At 48.8% G+C, this 15,063-nt stretch overlaps 1 protein-coding gene across 1 annotated transcript in view; it reads right to left on the bottom strand.

Annotated features, from left to right (window-relative positions):
- Window positions 1-8,099, bottom strand: part of ENTREP2 (endosomal transmembrane epsin interactor 2) — a 156,784-nt gene extending 148,685 nt beyond the window's left edge. The window contains exon 1 of the mRNA XM_035131777.2: window positions 7,876-8,099. Within this exon, the coding sequence (XP_034987668.2) occupies window positions 7,876-8,094 (219 nt within the window). The 5' untranslated portion in view covers window positions 8,095-8,099. The remainder of the gene's footprint in view (window positions 1-7,875) is intronic.
- Between the last annotated feature and the right edge of the window lie 6,964 nt (window positions 8,100-15,063).

The following is a 15,063-nucleotide window of genomic DNA, read 5'->3' as shown; positions in this document are numbered from 1 at the left end:
TGCTGGAGACGGTAGGGTGGGCAGCAGAGGCGAGGCAAGTGCCCCCTCTTGGGCTTCCACCACTCAGTGGGCAGGGCCTGCAAAAGACTGATGTACCAGGAAAAGAAAATGACATTATTTTTTAGGAGGCACTCTGAGGTGACCACATGTAGTTGGGAAGTTACTTATCAGAGTTACCGCATTTTTCGCTCCATAGGACGCACTGGACCATAGGACACACCTCGTTTTTACAGAAGGAAAACCAGGAAAGGGGAGGGCTGCTGGAGGGGGAGCAAAGGAGGCAGGGGAAGTTCGGTAGCGATGCTTCCGGGCTTCTCCTGCCTCCCCCACCCCTGCTGACACCGGCGAAAGGGGTGGAGAAAGGGGTAGCCCCGTAGCGATGCTGTCAGGCTGCCCCTTTCTCCCCCCCCCCCCCCCGCTTCCGCTGGTGTTGGAGGAGGCAGGGGATGCTGCTGCCGGCTCTGGCAGGGGCAGACTTGGTAGCTGCGGGAAACCCATTCTTGGGCCGCCTCCTTGACAGCCGGTGGGGAGGAGGGAGGTGGCCCAAGAGCCCAAACTGCCCGACACCCCATTTCCCGCTGCGCATGGCTCTGGCTTGGACAGCCGTGCACAGCGAAAAACTGGCTCTCACGCTGGGGAGGGGAGGAGGGAGCTCTCCTCCCTGCCCGTTGTCAAGGAAGCCTAGCGGGCGGCGGCCCGAAAAGCTGCAGTTTCTCACCGCTTCCTGCTCACTGGCCACCACCACCTGCCTCTCAAAGGAGCAAATGCAGTGCCTCTCCCAACCGCTGCTCCTCTCTCTCTCTCTCTCTCTCTGCTGGGCGAGGCACAGCACCTCTTGCCCAGCAAAGAGCGAGCAAGCAAGTGAGGCAAGCATGTCCCTTTAACCCCATCAGGGCTGGGCATGTCCGTGCCACCGTCGCCGATTCCTGCTCACTGGCTCCAAAATGGTGGACGCGCCGAGCCTGGAAGAGCACATCCACCATTTCAGAGCCATCGAGCGGGAAGCAGCAGCGGCATGGACAGGCACAGCCCCGATGGGGTTAAAGAAGCACACTCACTCGCTCGCGCTCTTTGCTGGGCGAGGCACAGCGCCTCTTGCCCAGCAAAGAGCGAGCAAGCGTGGGAAGCATGTACCTTTAACCCCATGGGGCTGGGCATGTCCGTGCCACTGCCGCCGCTTCCCGCTTGCCGGTTCCGAAATGGTGGACGTGCCGAGGCTGGAAGAGTTACCCTTTCCACCTGCATCCCAATCCTTGTGGAAAGGGTGACTCAGCATGTCCACCATTTTGGAGCTGGTGAGCAGGAAGCAGTGGCGGTGGCAGCACGGACACGCCCAGCCCCGATGGGGTCAAAGAGGCATGCTTCTCTCACTCGCTCGCTCATTGTTTTGCCCTGCACGGCGGCACCTAACCCTAACCCACTCCTGGCTAGAGCGCAGGGAGGAGCGAGGAGGGATGGGCGGGAGCCATGGCACTGGCGGCGGAGGCATCCCTCAGCTCCCGACTGCAGCGGCAGCCAAGGGATCCCGCTGCCAGAGCCATGGCATTCGCTCCATAGGACGCACAGAGATTTCCCCTTACTCTTGAGGAGGAAAAAGTGCATCCTATGGAGCGAAAAATATGGTAAATACCCTATGCACAATCAGCTAGTACATATCTGCATCCATGAGGGCTAAAAGCACACCCTTCTTTTTGTTAAACAAAAGCTGAGATTCACATAAAGATGTATTTTTCCTCATTCCGTGTTGCCATGGCCTATGCACATAGCCCTGATTATTACCAGGTCAGGAAATAACTGAGAGCGCCAGCTTCAGGGCAACTGTTTGCCTTTCTGCTTGAAGTGATTTCACCTACCGTATCTCATGAGCCTGGTCACAGAGAAGAAGTCAGGAGAGGGACCAGATGGTTAAAATTAAGTCAAATGGAAAGTGCTCTGATTCCACAGCCCAGTTTACCCACTGGACAAAAGAGCAACAAAAACTCTTGGTGGAACAGCCATCCAAAGCACAACATGGACATAATTCTCTTATTTCTAGCACAGCTGCCTATAAATATCAGGAGGACTTGACAATGTGTGTAATTTACAAGCTGACTGGGAAAGTAGGCGCAGAGTCTTTACGGCCAGCCATTCCTTGACCAGAGCACCACCCACATCGCACAGAACCAGTCTTTAAATCAACCTGCACAAACCCCATCTCTCCTCCCAGGCTCAGTCTGTGGGAGACATGCAGGGAGAGAAGAGGCAACAAATCTGCCTCCAGGAACAAATCCAGTTGATATCCAGAAACTAGCTAAACATCAGGACCCCCCAAACAGAGCGCAACTCTCAAGGCTTGAATTGGACCCAGTTTTCTTGATAGATAAAGCACTGCTGAGTCTTACTGGAGAGAAGCCATTTGGAATGATGACATCCAGTGCTTATTTTTAGAGCTTCCATATGTGCACCTCAGCTTTATCTTTGTGGCTGATGAATTTCTACTCTAAATGTTGGTCTTCATTTGCATTATGGAGGAAATTGTTCAGATTTGCTCTGAAGGAGTTGCAACTGAAGGTGTGGGGGACCCCACACTCAGGGGCCAAGCACAGCGCTTGAAACCTCCCTACTCATCCCTCAGTACCTTCCCACATGCTCAGGCCAACTCCATCGTTGACCCTGCTCTGGGAGCTGTGAGAGGATGCGGGGGAGAGCTGTAGAGGAAGAAGAGGTTGGGCAAGAGGTTGGTGAGCAACACAAACTGGGGCAGTAGTGTCTAGAATTAAAATATAAATTACCCATGCCTGTTGCTAGCCTGGGTGGAGAGACATGTGGGGAGGTGGGTGCTGGGAAACACCTGAATTCTGCATGGCAGTAATGCACCCAGGATTGAGAGGGTTCTGTCCTCATCCTGGAGAGTAGTGACTAGTGGGGTGCCACAGGGTTCTGTCTTGGGCCCAGTCTTATTCAACATCTTTATCAATGACTTGGATGATGGGCTTGAGGGCATCCTGAGCAAGTTTGCAGACGACACCAAATTGGGAGGGGTTGCTAATACCCCAGAGGACAGGATCACACTTCAAAATGACCTTAACAGATTAGACAACTGGGCCAAAGCAAACAAGATGAATTTTAACAAGGAGAAATGTAAAGTACTATACTTGGGCAAAAAAAAAATGAAAGGCACAAATACAGGATGGGAGACACCTGGCTTGAGAGCAGTACATGTGAAAAGGATTTAGGAGTCTTGGTAGACCACAAACTTGACATGAGTCAACAGTGTGATGCAGCAGCTAAAGAATCCAATGCAATTCTGGGCTGCATCAATAGGAGTATAGCATCTAGATCAAGGGAAGTAATAGTACCACTGTATTCTGCTCTGGTCAGACCTCACCTGGAGCAATAGATTCAAGCTACAAGAAAGAAGATTCCACCTAAACATTAGGAAGAATTTCCAGACAGCAAGAGCTGTTTGGCAGTGGAATTTGCTGCCAACGAGTGTGGTGGAGTCTCCTTCTCTGGAGGTCTTTAAGCAGAGGCTTGACAGGCATATGTCAAGAATGCTTTGATGGTGTTTCCTGCTTGGCAAGGGGTTGGACTGGATTGCCCTTGTGGTCTCTTCCAACTTTATGATTCTATGATTCTATGTGTGATGCAGCAGCCAAAAAAGCCAATGCAATTCTGGGCTGCATCAATAGGAGTATAGCATCATCAAGGGAAGTAATAGTACCACTGTATTCTGCTCTGGTCAGACCTCACCTGGAGTACTGTGTCCAGTTCTGGGCACCACAGTTCAAGAAGGATACTGACAAGCTGGAACGTGTCCAGAAGAGGGCAACCAAAATGGTCAAAGGCCTGGAAACGATGCCTTATGAGGAACAGCTTAGGGAACTGGGTATGTTTAGCCTGGAGAAGAGAAGGTTAAGGGGTGATATGAGAGGCCATGTTCAAATATATAAAAGGATGTCATATAGAGGAGGGAGAAAGGTTGTTTTCTGCTGCTCCAGTGAAGAGGACACGGAGCAATAGATTCAAGCTACAAGAAAGAAGATTCCACCTAAACATTAGGAAGAATTTCCAGACAGCAAGAGCTGTTTGGCAGTGGAATTTGCTGCCAAGGAGTGTGGTGGAGTCTCCTTCTTTGGAGGTCTTCAAGCGGAGGCTTGATAGCCATCTGTCAGGAATGCTTTGATGGTGTTTCCTGCTTGGCAGGGGGTTGGACTGGTTGGCGGGTCAGGTGGGGGAAATGAGGAAGTTAGTGGGATGGAGGAGTCAGGGCTCCGCTATACTAGAGAGCCATTGCAATGCCCTGACCAACAGGTGGAGGGGAACAGGCAGCCCCTTCCGGCGCCCAAATTAAGTCGCGCCACCAAACGTAAGGTCGGGAAGAAGCGTTTCGGGGGGCCCAAACTCTTATGCTGGGCGCGCAACAGGATACGTCCACTCCCGGATTCTGCGAGTGACTGAGAGGTCATGTTTTCTGCTATCTCTGCACAGTAAATACTATGCACAATAAAACTCTTAAAGACAGAGCGGACTTGGGCATCTTTACTCAATAGTAGCCACAACAGCACCATTACAGGTATCCTATCTCCTCTCAGTTTCCTCTTTTCCAGGTCAAACATACCTAGCTCCTTCAACCATTCCTCCTAAGGCTTGGTTTCCAGACCCTTGATCATCTTGGTCTTCCCTCCTCTGCACACATTCCAGCTTGTAAACACATTTCTTAAATTGTGGTGCCCAAAATTGGACACAGGATTCCAGGTGTGGTCTGACCAAGGCAGAAGAGAGTGGGACTGTGGCTTCCTTTGATCTGGACACTAGACTTCTCTTGATGTAGCCTCACAGGATGGCAATTTCCCAAACGTCAAGGTGTAAAGCAGTTTCCAACTCAATAATGCCAGTTTAAGTGGGTGCTGATGGGTTGAAGTTCTGAGTCAAAGTTCTGGGCCCCAGCCTGCCTTCAGCTGCATGCCCATGTTTTTACAGCATTGAAGGCTCCAGAATGGAACTTAATTATTCAATCCATTACTCTGCAAGGAACACAGAAAGGTGCATGGGGACATGGAAGAAAGCAAGACAGAAATGGAATCCGTAGTGGGAGGGGGATCAGAATAAGAGTAAAACTTGATTTGCAAATAAAGTCATTTTTCCTTCCAACATTAACTCCATCATATATACATTTTGATTTCCCTAGCGATACCCTCTCCCCACCTTCACTGGATGAAAAATTAAATAAAACAGCACAAGTCCTCTCTAATATTTGCTATATTTAGGTAATGAAATGAAGCACACATTCAGGGCTTTGCCATTAGGAAACTTTTAAAAACAGTCTGGATTAACACCAAGCAAGCTAAGAGATGTCCTTTTAACGAATCCTACAAATACTGAGCGATCTAGCTTCATTTTTTCAAAGTTCCCTTCTGTTTGCTGAAAAGAGCGTGAAAGCAAAGCAGTAGTGAATATCTGCTTCTCTTGGGCAATTTCTTAACAGATTAATAAAAAATATGATCCTCAGCAGTAGTAATTGCAACTCAACTCATGCTTAGGCTCAGAGGACAAACCATTCACCCTGGGCATTTTATTCTGCAAACCTCTTCAAACTACTTCAGTTCATCCACAGAAGTGAAGCAACACATTCCCTCCTTTTGCCAGTACAGTAGGAATCCCGTCCTATAGACATTTCCTACTTGAAACTGGCAATTCAAACTTTTTGTTTAAAAGAAAACAAAATCTCCAGGATCTTAACATGAGCAATCTGAAACAGGGAAGGTGGATAAACCAGGAATTCTCTCTAGTGGTGTAACTGTTTGAGCTGCTTTGCAGCAAAAATGACAAAGGCTCTTGTGGTAGCCTTTCTGCAACAAATTTCTTCCTGCAACAAATTTGCATTAAAAAAATAAATTTTAAAAAATTAACAGTCCTAACCATGGCTACTTAGAAGTAAATCCTGTTTGAGTCAATGGGGCTCACACTCAGGTACGTGCCATTTGGATTGCAGGCTAACAGTCATGATGGCATAAGCTTTACGTGGACAGGCACGCAGCCAGTGTGGTGTAGTGGTTAGAGTGGCAGACTAGGCCAGGGTTCAAATTACCACTTGGTCACGAAGCTCACAGGGTGACATTGGGCCAGACCTGCCTCTCAGCCTGACTTACCTCACAAGGTTGTTGTGGGGATTAAATGAAGAGGAGGAAGATACCCATGTATGCTACCCTGAGCTCCTTGGGCAAAAGAAGGTGGGGTTTTAATGCAATAATAAATAAATAATAAACAATACATACAGGGGTGTAGAAGAATTGTAAAAGATGGGAGTTGGACAGCAATGAAATGCAGTAATACAAGCAATTCATGTAAAACTGCTCTGTATGTAAAATAAGCACAGTGACCACTCACAAAATACAACCCCCTTACAATGGCTTGGTCCCCTGACACTGGTCAAATCTGGAGCGCCTCCTCCAGTGTAACAGCCCCATTTAGTTAAACTGACTCCTTTGGACTTAAGCCCATCTATTAAAGGTGCTTCAAAAGTCCTTTCAGCTAAATTGGGATGCACAGAGAGGCACCTCTTTCTCTCAGGGCAGGACCTTCAGCTGGGAGAGTCCAGGTGGGGAGGCTCTCACAATATGTGCTCACAATCTTTTTATCTCCAGGTAAGCAAGGATTTTACCCTGTTGAAGAGCTTGACTCTTCCTAGTTCTTAAATAAATAATACTCCAGGAAAACAGAGCAGAACAAAGAGAAGGTAACACCTCAGTCCAATGCATGAAAATAAAACAATGATTCATTTCAGCAAGGTTAACGTCTGTATTGTTTTATGCTATGAATTCTGTAAATGCAAGGTCTTTGTCAAATTAACTGAAATTCTGAGGAGAGGTATAATATTGCTGCCTGGCCTGCTATGGTCCATGGGGTCACGAAGAGTCGGACACGACTAAACGACTAAACAACAACAATTATCCCAGTGCCCTTGCCCAGGATGCAGTACAAAGTGGGTGCAAAACCAAGTTCAGAGAATACATTTTGAATCAAGTTACACTAAATCCTTCTTCAGAAGGCGGCAGCAGGAGAAGCACCTAGTGGAACCCAGAGATCTCTAGCTGGCATCTCCTAAAACTGAGATTCTCAACAAGGGGTCACACCCCACCCTCACAGGAGGTAGAATATGAAGATCTCAGGGTGCATCTAAAATTAAAAAATAAACACCACAAAATTCCAATCCATTTCGAAATTCGACAAAATCATTAGGAGAGCCAGAGTTGAAGCATATGTGTGTTGTGTGTTTGTTAGGGCACAGGTTTAAAAGGGATGAGAAAACTGCCCTAAGCAATGCTAAGAAATGCTTTCTGTATTAGACTCAAGATCAACCTAGTGAAACATCCTGCTTCCCACCGTGATCAACTAGATGCCACCAAGGAGCCCAGAACCAGGGACGTAGCCAATGCCCTCCTGTTGCCTCCCCAACACCTGATGTTCACCGATAGACTGCGCCTGAACTTCTGAAGGCAGGAGCTCCCCCATACCTCCTATGGCAAAGCATGGCTGGGAGACCCGTCTAAGAATACCGGATCAGCCTTCCTAGGTCAAACCAAGGACCCACCTTCCAGAAGTAAGATGAACATCCCTCCCCGTGTCTCTTGTCCCTGGCATTCCATCCTCAGAGGTAGACTGCTCCGGAACCTGGAGGCTCTACTCCTCTCAGACGGCTCTCGGCAGCAGCATCCTCCTAAGAGAGAAGCGCGCCAGCAGGACCCGAAGGCAACTCGCCCGTCCTCCTTCCGCAAGGCAAAAAAACCCCGGCCGAGGGGCAAGCCAACTTTCTCGGCCTGGCCTCTGGTGCGCATCCCGCCCGCCCCACCGCGGAGAAAGGCCCTGCCGGGCGGCGGGAAAACAGTGCCTTACCGAGAAGCCGGCCCAGAAGGGGCACGAGTGGCGGACGCGGGCCGAGGTGGTGAGCGCCAGGGCGGCGAAGCTGACGGCCACGATGAGGCAGCCGAGGACCATCTGGGTGACGCCGAGGGCCAGCATGATCCGCGAGCGGGTGCGGTACTCGCGCAGGCGGGAGAGACTGCGCGACAGCGCGGCGGGGCTGAGCGAGCGCGGCGCCCCGATGGGCATCATCCTCAAGGGGGCGGCGGCGCTGCTTCGCCCGGCCGGCGGCATCTCTCCGGCCCGGCGGGCGCGGCGGCGGCGGCGCTCTCAAGGGCGGCTCATCCTAGCCCGAGACGACGCCGGCCGGGAGCGCAGCGCGCGGGGGAGCCGCGGGGCCCGCGCCGCCCTCGTCGCCGCCGCCTGCCGCCCTCGCCCATGGCCGCCGGGGACCCTCAGCGCGCACTCGGCCGCGGCCGGAGCCACTCCGCAGGCGGCATGGCTGGTCGAGGCTCCGCTCAGCCGGGTTGCCTCGCCGCCGCCGCCGCCGCCGCTACTACCGCCGCTACCGCAGCAAGCGCTCTGGCTGGCGCCGCCTCCGCCTCTAGCACCTCCTTCCCGCTCCGGGCGCCGCTGATCCTCCGCGCCGGCGGGCAGGTGCTGCAGCGGCACAGCTCCCTCCGCCGCTGCCTCCGCGCCCCGCTCCAGCCACCGGCGTTACCCAATGCCAGCCAGCTGGCCGGCCCAGAAAGGAAGGTGTGAGGCGCCTCCCTCCGCCCCTGGCAAGCCGCAGCCCCGGGGCAGGGAGGGGGCGGCCGAGGAGGCTCCGCACGGGCTGCAGCGCTGCGGGGGGAGCCGCGGGAAGGGGGGCGTGGAGAGAGACGAGGACGCTCCTCCCACGCCCCCCGCTCTCCCTCCTAGTTCTGCATGGACGCTGAACTCCCCCCCCCCTTTCCAGCTCCAGCCTAGCTGCGTTTACTCGAAAGTAAGCCCACCCCCAGGTCATTGTCTGGTAAAGGGGGAATTGGACATTTCGCCAAGGGCCCTGCGGGGGACGGGGACAGCGCCCTCAGGGAGCGGGTTGTGCTTGTGTGAGGACGGGCGCGGGGGCACTTGGGTTCGAGGCCCGGCAGGGCTGAGAAGAGTCTCCTGCCCGAAGTTCTGGAGAGACGCTGCCAGTTCGTGTCCGGGTGGCCTGTCTTGGTGTGAGGCAGCTTCCTAAGCCCAGGAAAGGGGGGGCTCATCTTCCGCTAAGGCCTTGCTTGGGACTTAAGCAGGAGAAAGGAGTGTGTCCCTTGAAGATAACCCACAGCTATTACAACAGATCACAGAAATAAATGTAGAAAGATAGATTAAATGTTTAGGGGTATGGTTAACTGCTAAAAACAAATATATTTAACGATAATTACATACATACGTGGAAAGAAGTTAAGAGATGAAACTATCGTTTTGGGGAAGAATATCTGCTGTAAAAATGAATATGCTACCAAAAGAAGAAGATAACCCACACCTGTCCTTGCCAGAGAAGATCCACAGTGGTGGCCAACAAGCTCTCCACCATCGCTGGTCTCCAGAAGCTGCTCCAAAGGTTCCTGTGATGCAGTTCGGAAAACACTGCCATACATACTTCAGTACTTTCAACTTCTGTGTTGCAGATGCAACTAAGTAACTCTTGGGTTTTTAAAAAATCAGCCATTATTTGGTTGCTTCCTCCAGCAGCCAATGAATGCATTCCCTACTTGGAGCTATGGACCTTCTTCCCATAAAAAAACATGTTCAGTCAGTGTAACAAGATCCCCACAAAAATGTGGGAAACTGGCATAGCTACAATAAAGTTGCTGCCAATGGGAGGCTGGTCACTTGGGCATTGAGTTTAAATGGGAAAGGGGTTAAATGTTTTCTCCAAAATAAGAAGGAAAACAAGACGATTTCCTGTTACCTGCACACTTCCTGGCTTGAACTACTACAATCCACTTCTGCCAATCCCACATTCTCTGGCCAATCAGCTTTTTTCAATGCTCAGCCAATCCCAAACTATTCCCAAACCCAAACACCTCCAGGGAGAAAACCATATTCATATAGCAACTGCTAGGGCAGACTGAGACACTTTTGCTTAAATCTATATATATTCATTTGCATCCTTATAGGTAATCCAGCCAACCCACTTCCAAATTGTCTGGGCTTTTGACTCTGAAGCCCTGGCAATTTTGCAAGCCAATTAGAATTATTCTTCCATTCTGAGCATGCCCAGACCTCCTCCTTAGTAAAGCAGTAAAACTGTAGAAATAGGCACATTCCGCTGGGAGTCTAACTACAGTGATCAGCTGGTGGGTGGTATTTTCAAATCCCACGTCCTTTGCCAATGTGGTTTGAAATCAAACCACACACAGAAAGACACAGGGCTTTTTAGGTACTCTGCAAACCCTTCTTTCATCAAGGAGGTGCATCTTTACTTGCTCCATAGCCTGACTTCATATATCACCTCAGGCATAAGGCAGGTGGGCAGCGGGGGGAGGGACACAGCATTGTGCTAATTTAGGTCCCACCAGGTTCCCTGGCCAGATGTTGCCCCCTCACAGTTCTGAGCAAGATGGACCATTCTTCTGACAGCCTAAATCATCTTCCAAGGTTCTTCTGAGGAAGGCTGAAATTCACATATCATTTTGAAATAGCCATATCTTAGGCTGCAGATCTCCAGCATCTTATAGGGAGAGGGAGATAACTTTCACGAGTCACCAGCTCACTTTCTTAGACACTGTACTTTTAAGCCCTCTGGCTATATAGCTGCTGTCCAAGGCAAGGTGACATTGCTCCTGCTTCTACTTGTGCTTTCTGATGACTCAGTTACACACGTAGCATACAAAAAATGCCATCTGTAAAGATGGAGGATAAGAAAGGAACCCAATCCTTACTACCAGCAAGTTCTCAGCTTTGAGAAAGTGGGCAGAAATAAAAAACCCCAATCATGCCAAAGTGCTTTTTTCCCTCTTGAAAGGGAAATACTTGATTCTGTGTGTTTTACAGGGAAGAGTCCAGCGTAGTGCTCAGAAAAAAGCCGCTCCTATCCCCAGTTACTGCTACTTGTAAGTTTTTATTATTATTCATATTTATTATTAGTCACTTTTTCAGAAATGTAACCTCAAAGTGGCTTACAGAAACAAAGCATTTAAAAAACGAGTAAAAACAACCCAAAATGCTTAACCTTAGACTCATAGCTAGAAGCAGTAAGAACTGACAGAATTAAGAAAAAGTAAAACTTAAGGAATGCCTGGATGAGATTTTTAAATACAGAAGTGGTGAACAAGGGTCTTCATAGCAAATCTGCTTAGGTTACAAATTTCAGCACTAATATTCTTAGCTCAATAATTTTTGGTAGAAACAAGTCTGACAAATGTCTAGATAAAAATTTTAAAATGAGGAATCAAATGGAATATTTGGTGTTTTGGGAGAGCAAAACGACTTCGTGTGTTTGGAAGAGGGCATGAAAGAACTGGGGGCAGAGGAGTGTCACCATGTGAGGATGTCAGACTCCAAATTCAAATGGAGATAGCAAAGGGAATAAAAGTCAGAGTATGGGCGCGGGGAGAGACCAGGGATGAAATAATGAGAGAATAAGTAAGCACAGGAAGGAAGGGAACCTCTGAATCTCACTGGGTGACCTTGGGCCAGTTACTGCCCCTCAGGCTATACCTCACAGGGTGGTTGTGAGGATAAAATGTGGCGGGTGAGAACCATGGGCGCCACCTTGAGCTTGGAGGAAAAAGTGGGATATAAATGCAATAACCAAATGATACATAAATTACTTTCAAGTAATTAAGCATAGGGTCAGGCTGTTAGTCTAGCAAACTGCTTGTTTTGGTGATTGGAAATGAAACACATAAAGTTTCCTTCTACAAATAAGACCATGAGTCCATCTAACTCAGCGTTGTCTACAATATTGACTGCATGCAGCAATCCAGAGTTTCAGGCAGGGAACTCTCCTCCCAGCCTTGACCTGGAGATGCCAGGGATTGGGCAAGGCTGGCACCTCCTGCATGCAGAACAGATGCTCGACCACGGAGCGATGGCCTTTGCCAAAACGTGGCCATGAGAACGGAATCTAAGAACCCAAACCCACCAATTGTATATCACCATTGTAATACGGAGGCCATGTAGGATCTTCCTACAGCCCTTAGGGATTGTTCTAGTTGATTAGAGCATGGTGCTGATAACATCAAGGTTGCAGGTTCAATCCCCATATGAGGCAGCTGCATAGTCCTGCATTGCAGGGGGTTGGACTACATGACCCTCAGGGTCACTTCCAACTCCACAATTTTCACTTGCTCTCTCTGATAAAGTATGTCAAGTGTTAGAATGCTATTTCAACTCTGTCCCTTTCACAGAAACCCCTTTGAATAGAATCAGGGAGCAACTGCAGCAGTACCGGTAATGCAGCCAAGGTCATAAACAAACTAGCAGCAGAGTTCAGTATATGATTGCTCAGAGGTCTTAACCGTAAGTAGTTACCCTCCAAGGTGCTACTTTTGGAAAAGATAAAATTGGCTTCATCAGCAGTTGGAGCAATGCCCGCTTTCCCAGAGGAAGAATTATAAGAAAACTTTGATTGCATCTGTCTGATCTCAAGCTAATGAAAATTTGGTACCAGGAGGAACCGCTCATTCCATTTGCATCAAGCGTTTTACAAATGGATGCCTAATATATATAGAGGTGGTTTTTTGTTTTGGTTTTTTAAATGCATTTATCTTTGCTCCATTCTGTGGTGTTGCTTCCCAAGATGCTCAAGTAGCCAAGCATTCAAAATGTTGTAGCCAAAGCAGACTCTCTCTCCCCCCCCCCACCAGGCCTATGGAATAATGACATGGGCTTCTTTGGTTCAATAGCCCCTGGCTTTGCAAGGCCAGGACCACCTTTAATTCAAACATGCATTTCTTAATATGATTACCACATATTTATATGGTGGGAAATACTCTTATTGAGACACATCTTCCGCCAGGCCATGATCCAGTAGGGGATCCCAACCCTCCAACAGAAGACTAACAAGTGTGGTGCAGTGGCTAGTGTGTCAGACTAGGACCTGGGACACCAGGGTTCAGATCCTCACTCAGCAAGGAAGCTCACTGGGTGGCCTTGGAGTCAGTCGCTGCCTTTCAGCCTAACCTACCTCACAGGGTTGTTGTGCAGATTCATTTTTTGGGGGGGAACCATGTACACCACTTTGAGCTGCTTGGAGAAAAAGGTGGGATATAAAATATGTAAAATAAATAAATAAATTTACTTGGTTTTTCTTCTCCATATCTGGCCAAAGTGGCAAGTCCCATAAAAATGGCAATAAGACAATTAAACAACAATGAAAGCAAAACAGCAAGGACAAAAGAGCCAGGAGAAGCCAGGTAGCAAGGACAGCAAAGTGATGATGATGATGATGATGATGATGATGATGATGATGATGATGATGATGTATTAACAGTGATAAGTATGGCAAAGATTTAGCCAACTTCCTTGGACTCTGAAATAATAATGCCCCCTTTGATGTCAGAGTCTTTTTGTTGTTGTTGTTGTTTAGTTGTTTAGTCCTGTCCGACTCTTTGTGACCCCATGGACCAGAGCACGCCAGGCACTCCTGTCTTCTTCTTTTAATGGCAGAGTCTTTTAGCTGCCATTAAAAGAGCACTAAATTGTGCCTCCTTTAACCTTTACATTTTTTTCCTTTGCAGTTCAGCCCATCAGTTCTCTTATCGGTCATCAGATTTCATTTGAGCTCCTGAAGAGCAGGAGGCTTCAAAGGCAGACCTTCAGCTGCTGTGGATCCTGCCTCGCTTGGTATAATGCTGCATTATGTGTCCTGCAGAATCCCATTCAAAGCTCATGTCAATTGACCCTGCCCAGGGCTGAACTCAGAATGGGTTGCTCTCCCTGCTTTGAAAGGAAGCCATGGTGCCCAAAGTCAATGACAGAATCTATCCGAATGTTGCCATTCTAAGACCTCTGTTCTCTAACATGATAGCAGGACATGCCTGCAATTGTCAGATGCCCTGATTATACAGTACTGTACATGCTTCTCGTTGCTAATAATTTGCACCAGGAAGGGCTTGGAGCAGTTTCTTAACGCACAGACAGTACCTTATTTCACAGGTTTGGTGAGTGCATGGAGGGGTGCCTGAGCTGGATTTGGGGGCAGCAACTACGTGGATTAGCTAGGCTTGGAGGGACTCTTGGCTCAGGGGGCAATTGCCAGGGACTAGCTGCTCCATCATTGGAGGAAACAAGCAATAAAAGCACCCAGCTTGACTTGTAAGTCTGGCAACAGTAATTGGCATGTGACTATTGATGTTTGTTTGATTTTCATCTGTGGGGAAATGTACTGCATCAGCACCCGATCCACAAACATTGTGCAAATATTGTCCCTTGTGGGACAATAAATCACATGGAGAACTTGAAGGGGAGCACACAGAGTCTGCCATCTGCAAGGGGACCCAAAGCTCCAGGGAGCTTGCTTCCCCACTCACTGACAGAAAGATCACTTGTAAAGACTTTGTAACTAAGCCTTGGTGCCTGAGTTTGTCTATTTTTCATCCCCCCCTCCATGTCCTTTTTCCTTTTGTGCCATGACTTTTAGCTTGTAAAACCTGAGGGCAGAGACCATTTCATTAATGAGTGTTGTAAACCGCTCCAGAAGCCTTTTTCTCAGTTAATGAGAGGGGTTTATAAACACATCCAATAAATAAATAAAAAATGATAATGTGTCAAAGTCACGAAACTGTGAAACTGAAAGAGGCTGTGCCAAACTAATCCTTACTTGGTGTGCCTTTTGGTCCAGGGCTAGAACAAGGGAAGAGGACAGGGACTGGGTCTGCTTTCACCATTCCCATCCTTCCCACAGTCAGCCTTGGTGTATATAGGTTAGAGACCATCCTTCCTGGGTCTTAGCCTAATCCTGTACCCATCACACCCAGGTGGGGATCCTTTTTTAATCTGAGAGCCACATCCCATCACGGGCACCACATGTCTATGGTGGGTGCAGGTCAGAGGCAAAGAGGGTGGAAATACAACTGACATGACTCATAGCTTTGCACAGTAGGCAACATCCCATCCACAAAGAAATCAGAGGCTTACACACACCTCTGCATCATCCATTCAGTTTAAGAATTCATTTTTAAGGGACTCATAGCTGAATGGTTCCCTGAAGCAGCTGATCCTTCCAGCAATCATAGGCCCCTCTAA

This window comes from Zootoca vivipara, chromosome 14 (genome assembly GCF_963506605.1).
Source record: "Zootoca vivipara chromosome 14, rZooViv1.1, whole genome shotgun sequence".
Lineage (NCBI taxonomy): Eukaryota > Metazoa > Chordata > Lepidosauria > Squamata > Lacertidae > Zootoca > Zootoca vivipara.
Note: the sequence above shows the minus strand (reverse complement) of the source record. Positions and strands in the feature narration are given on the sequence as shown.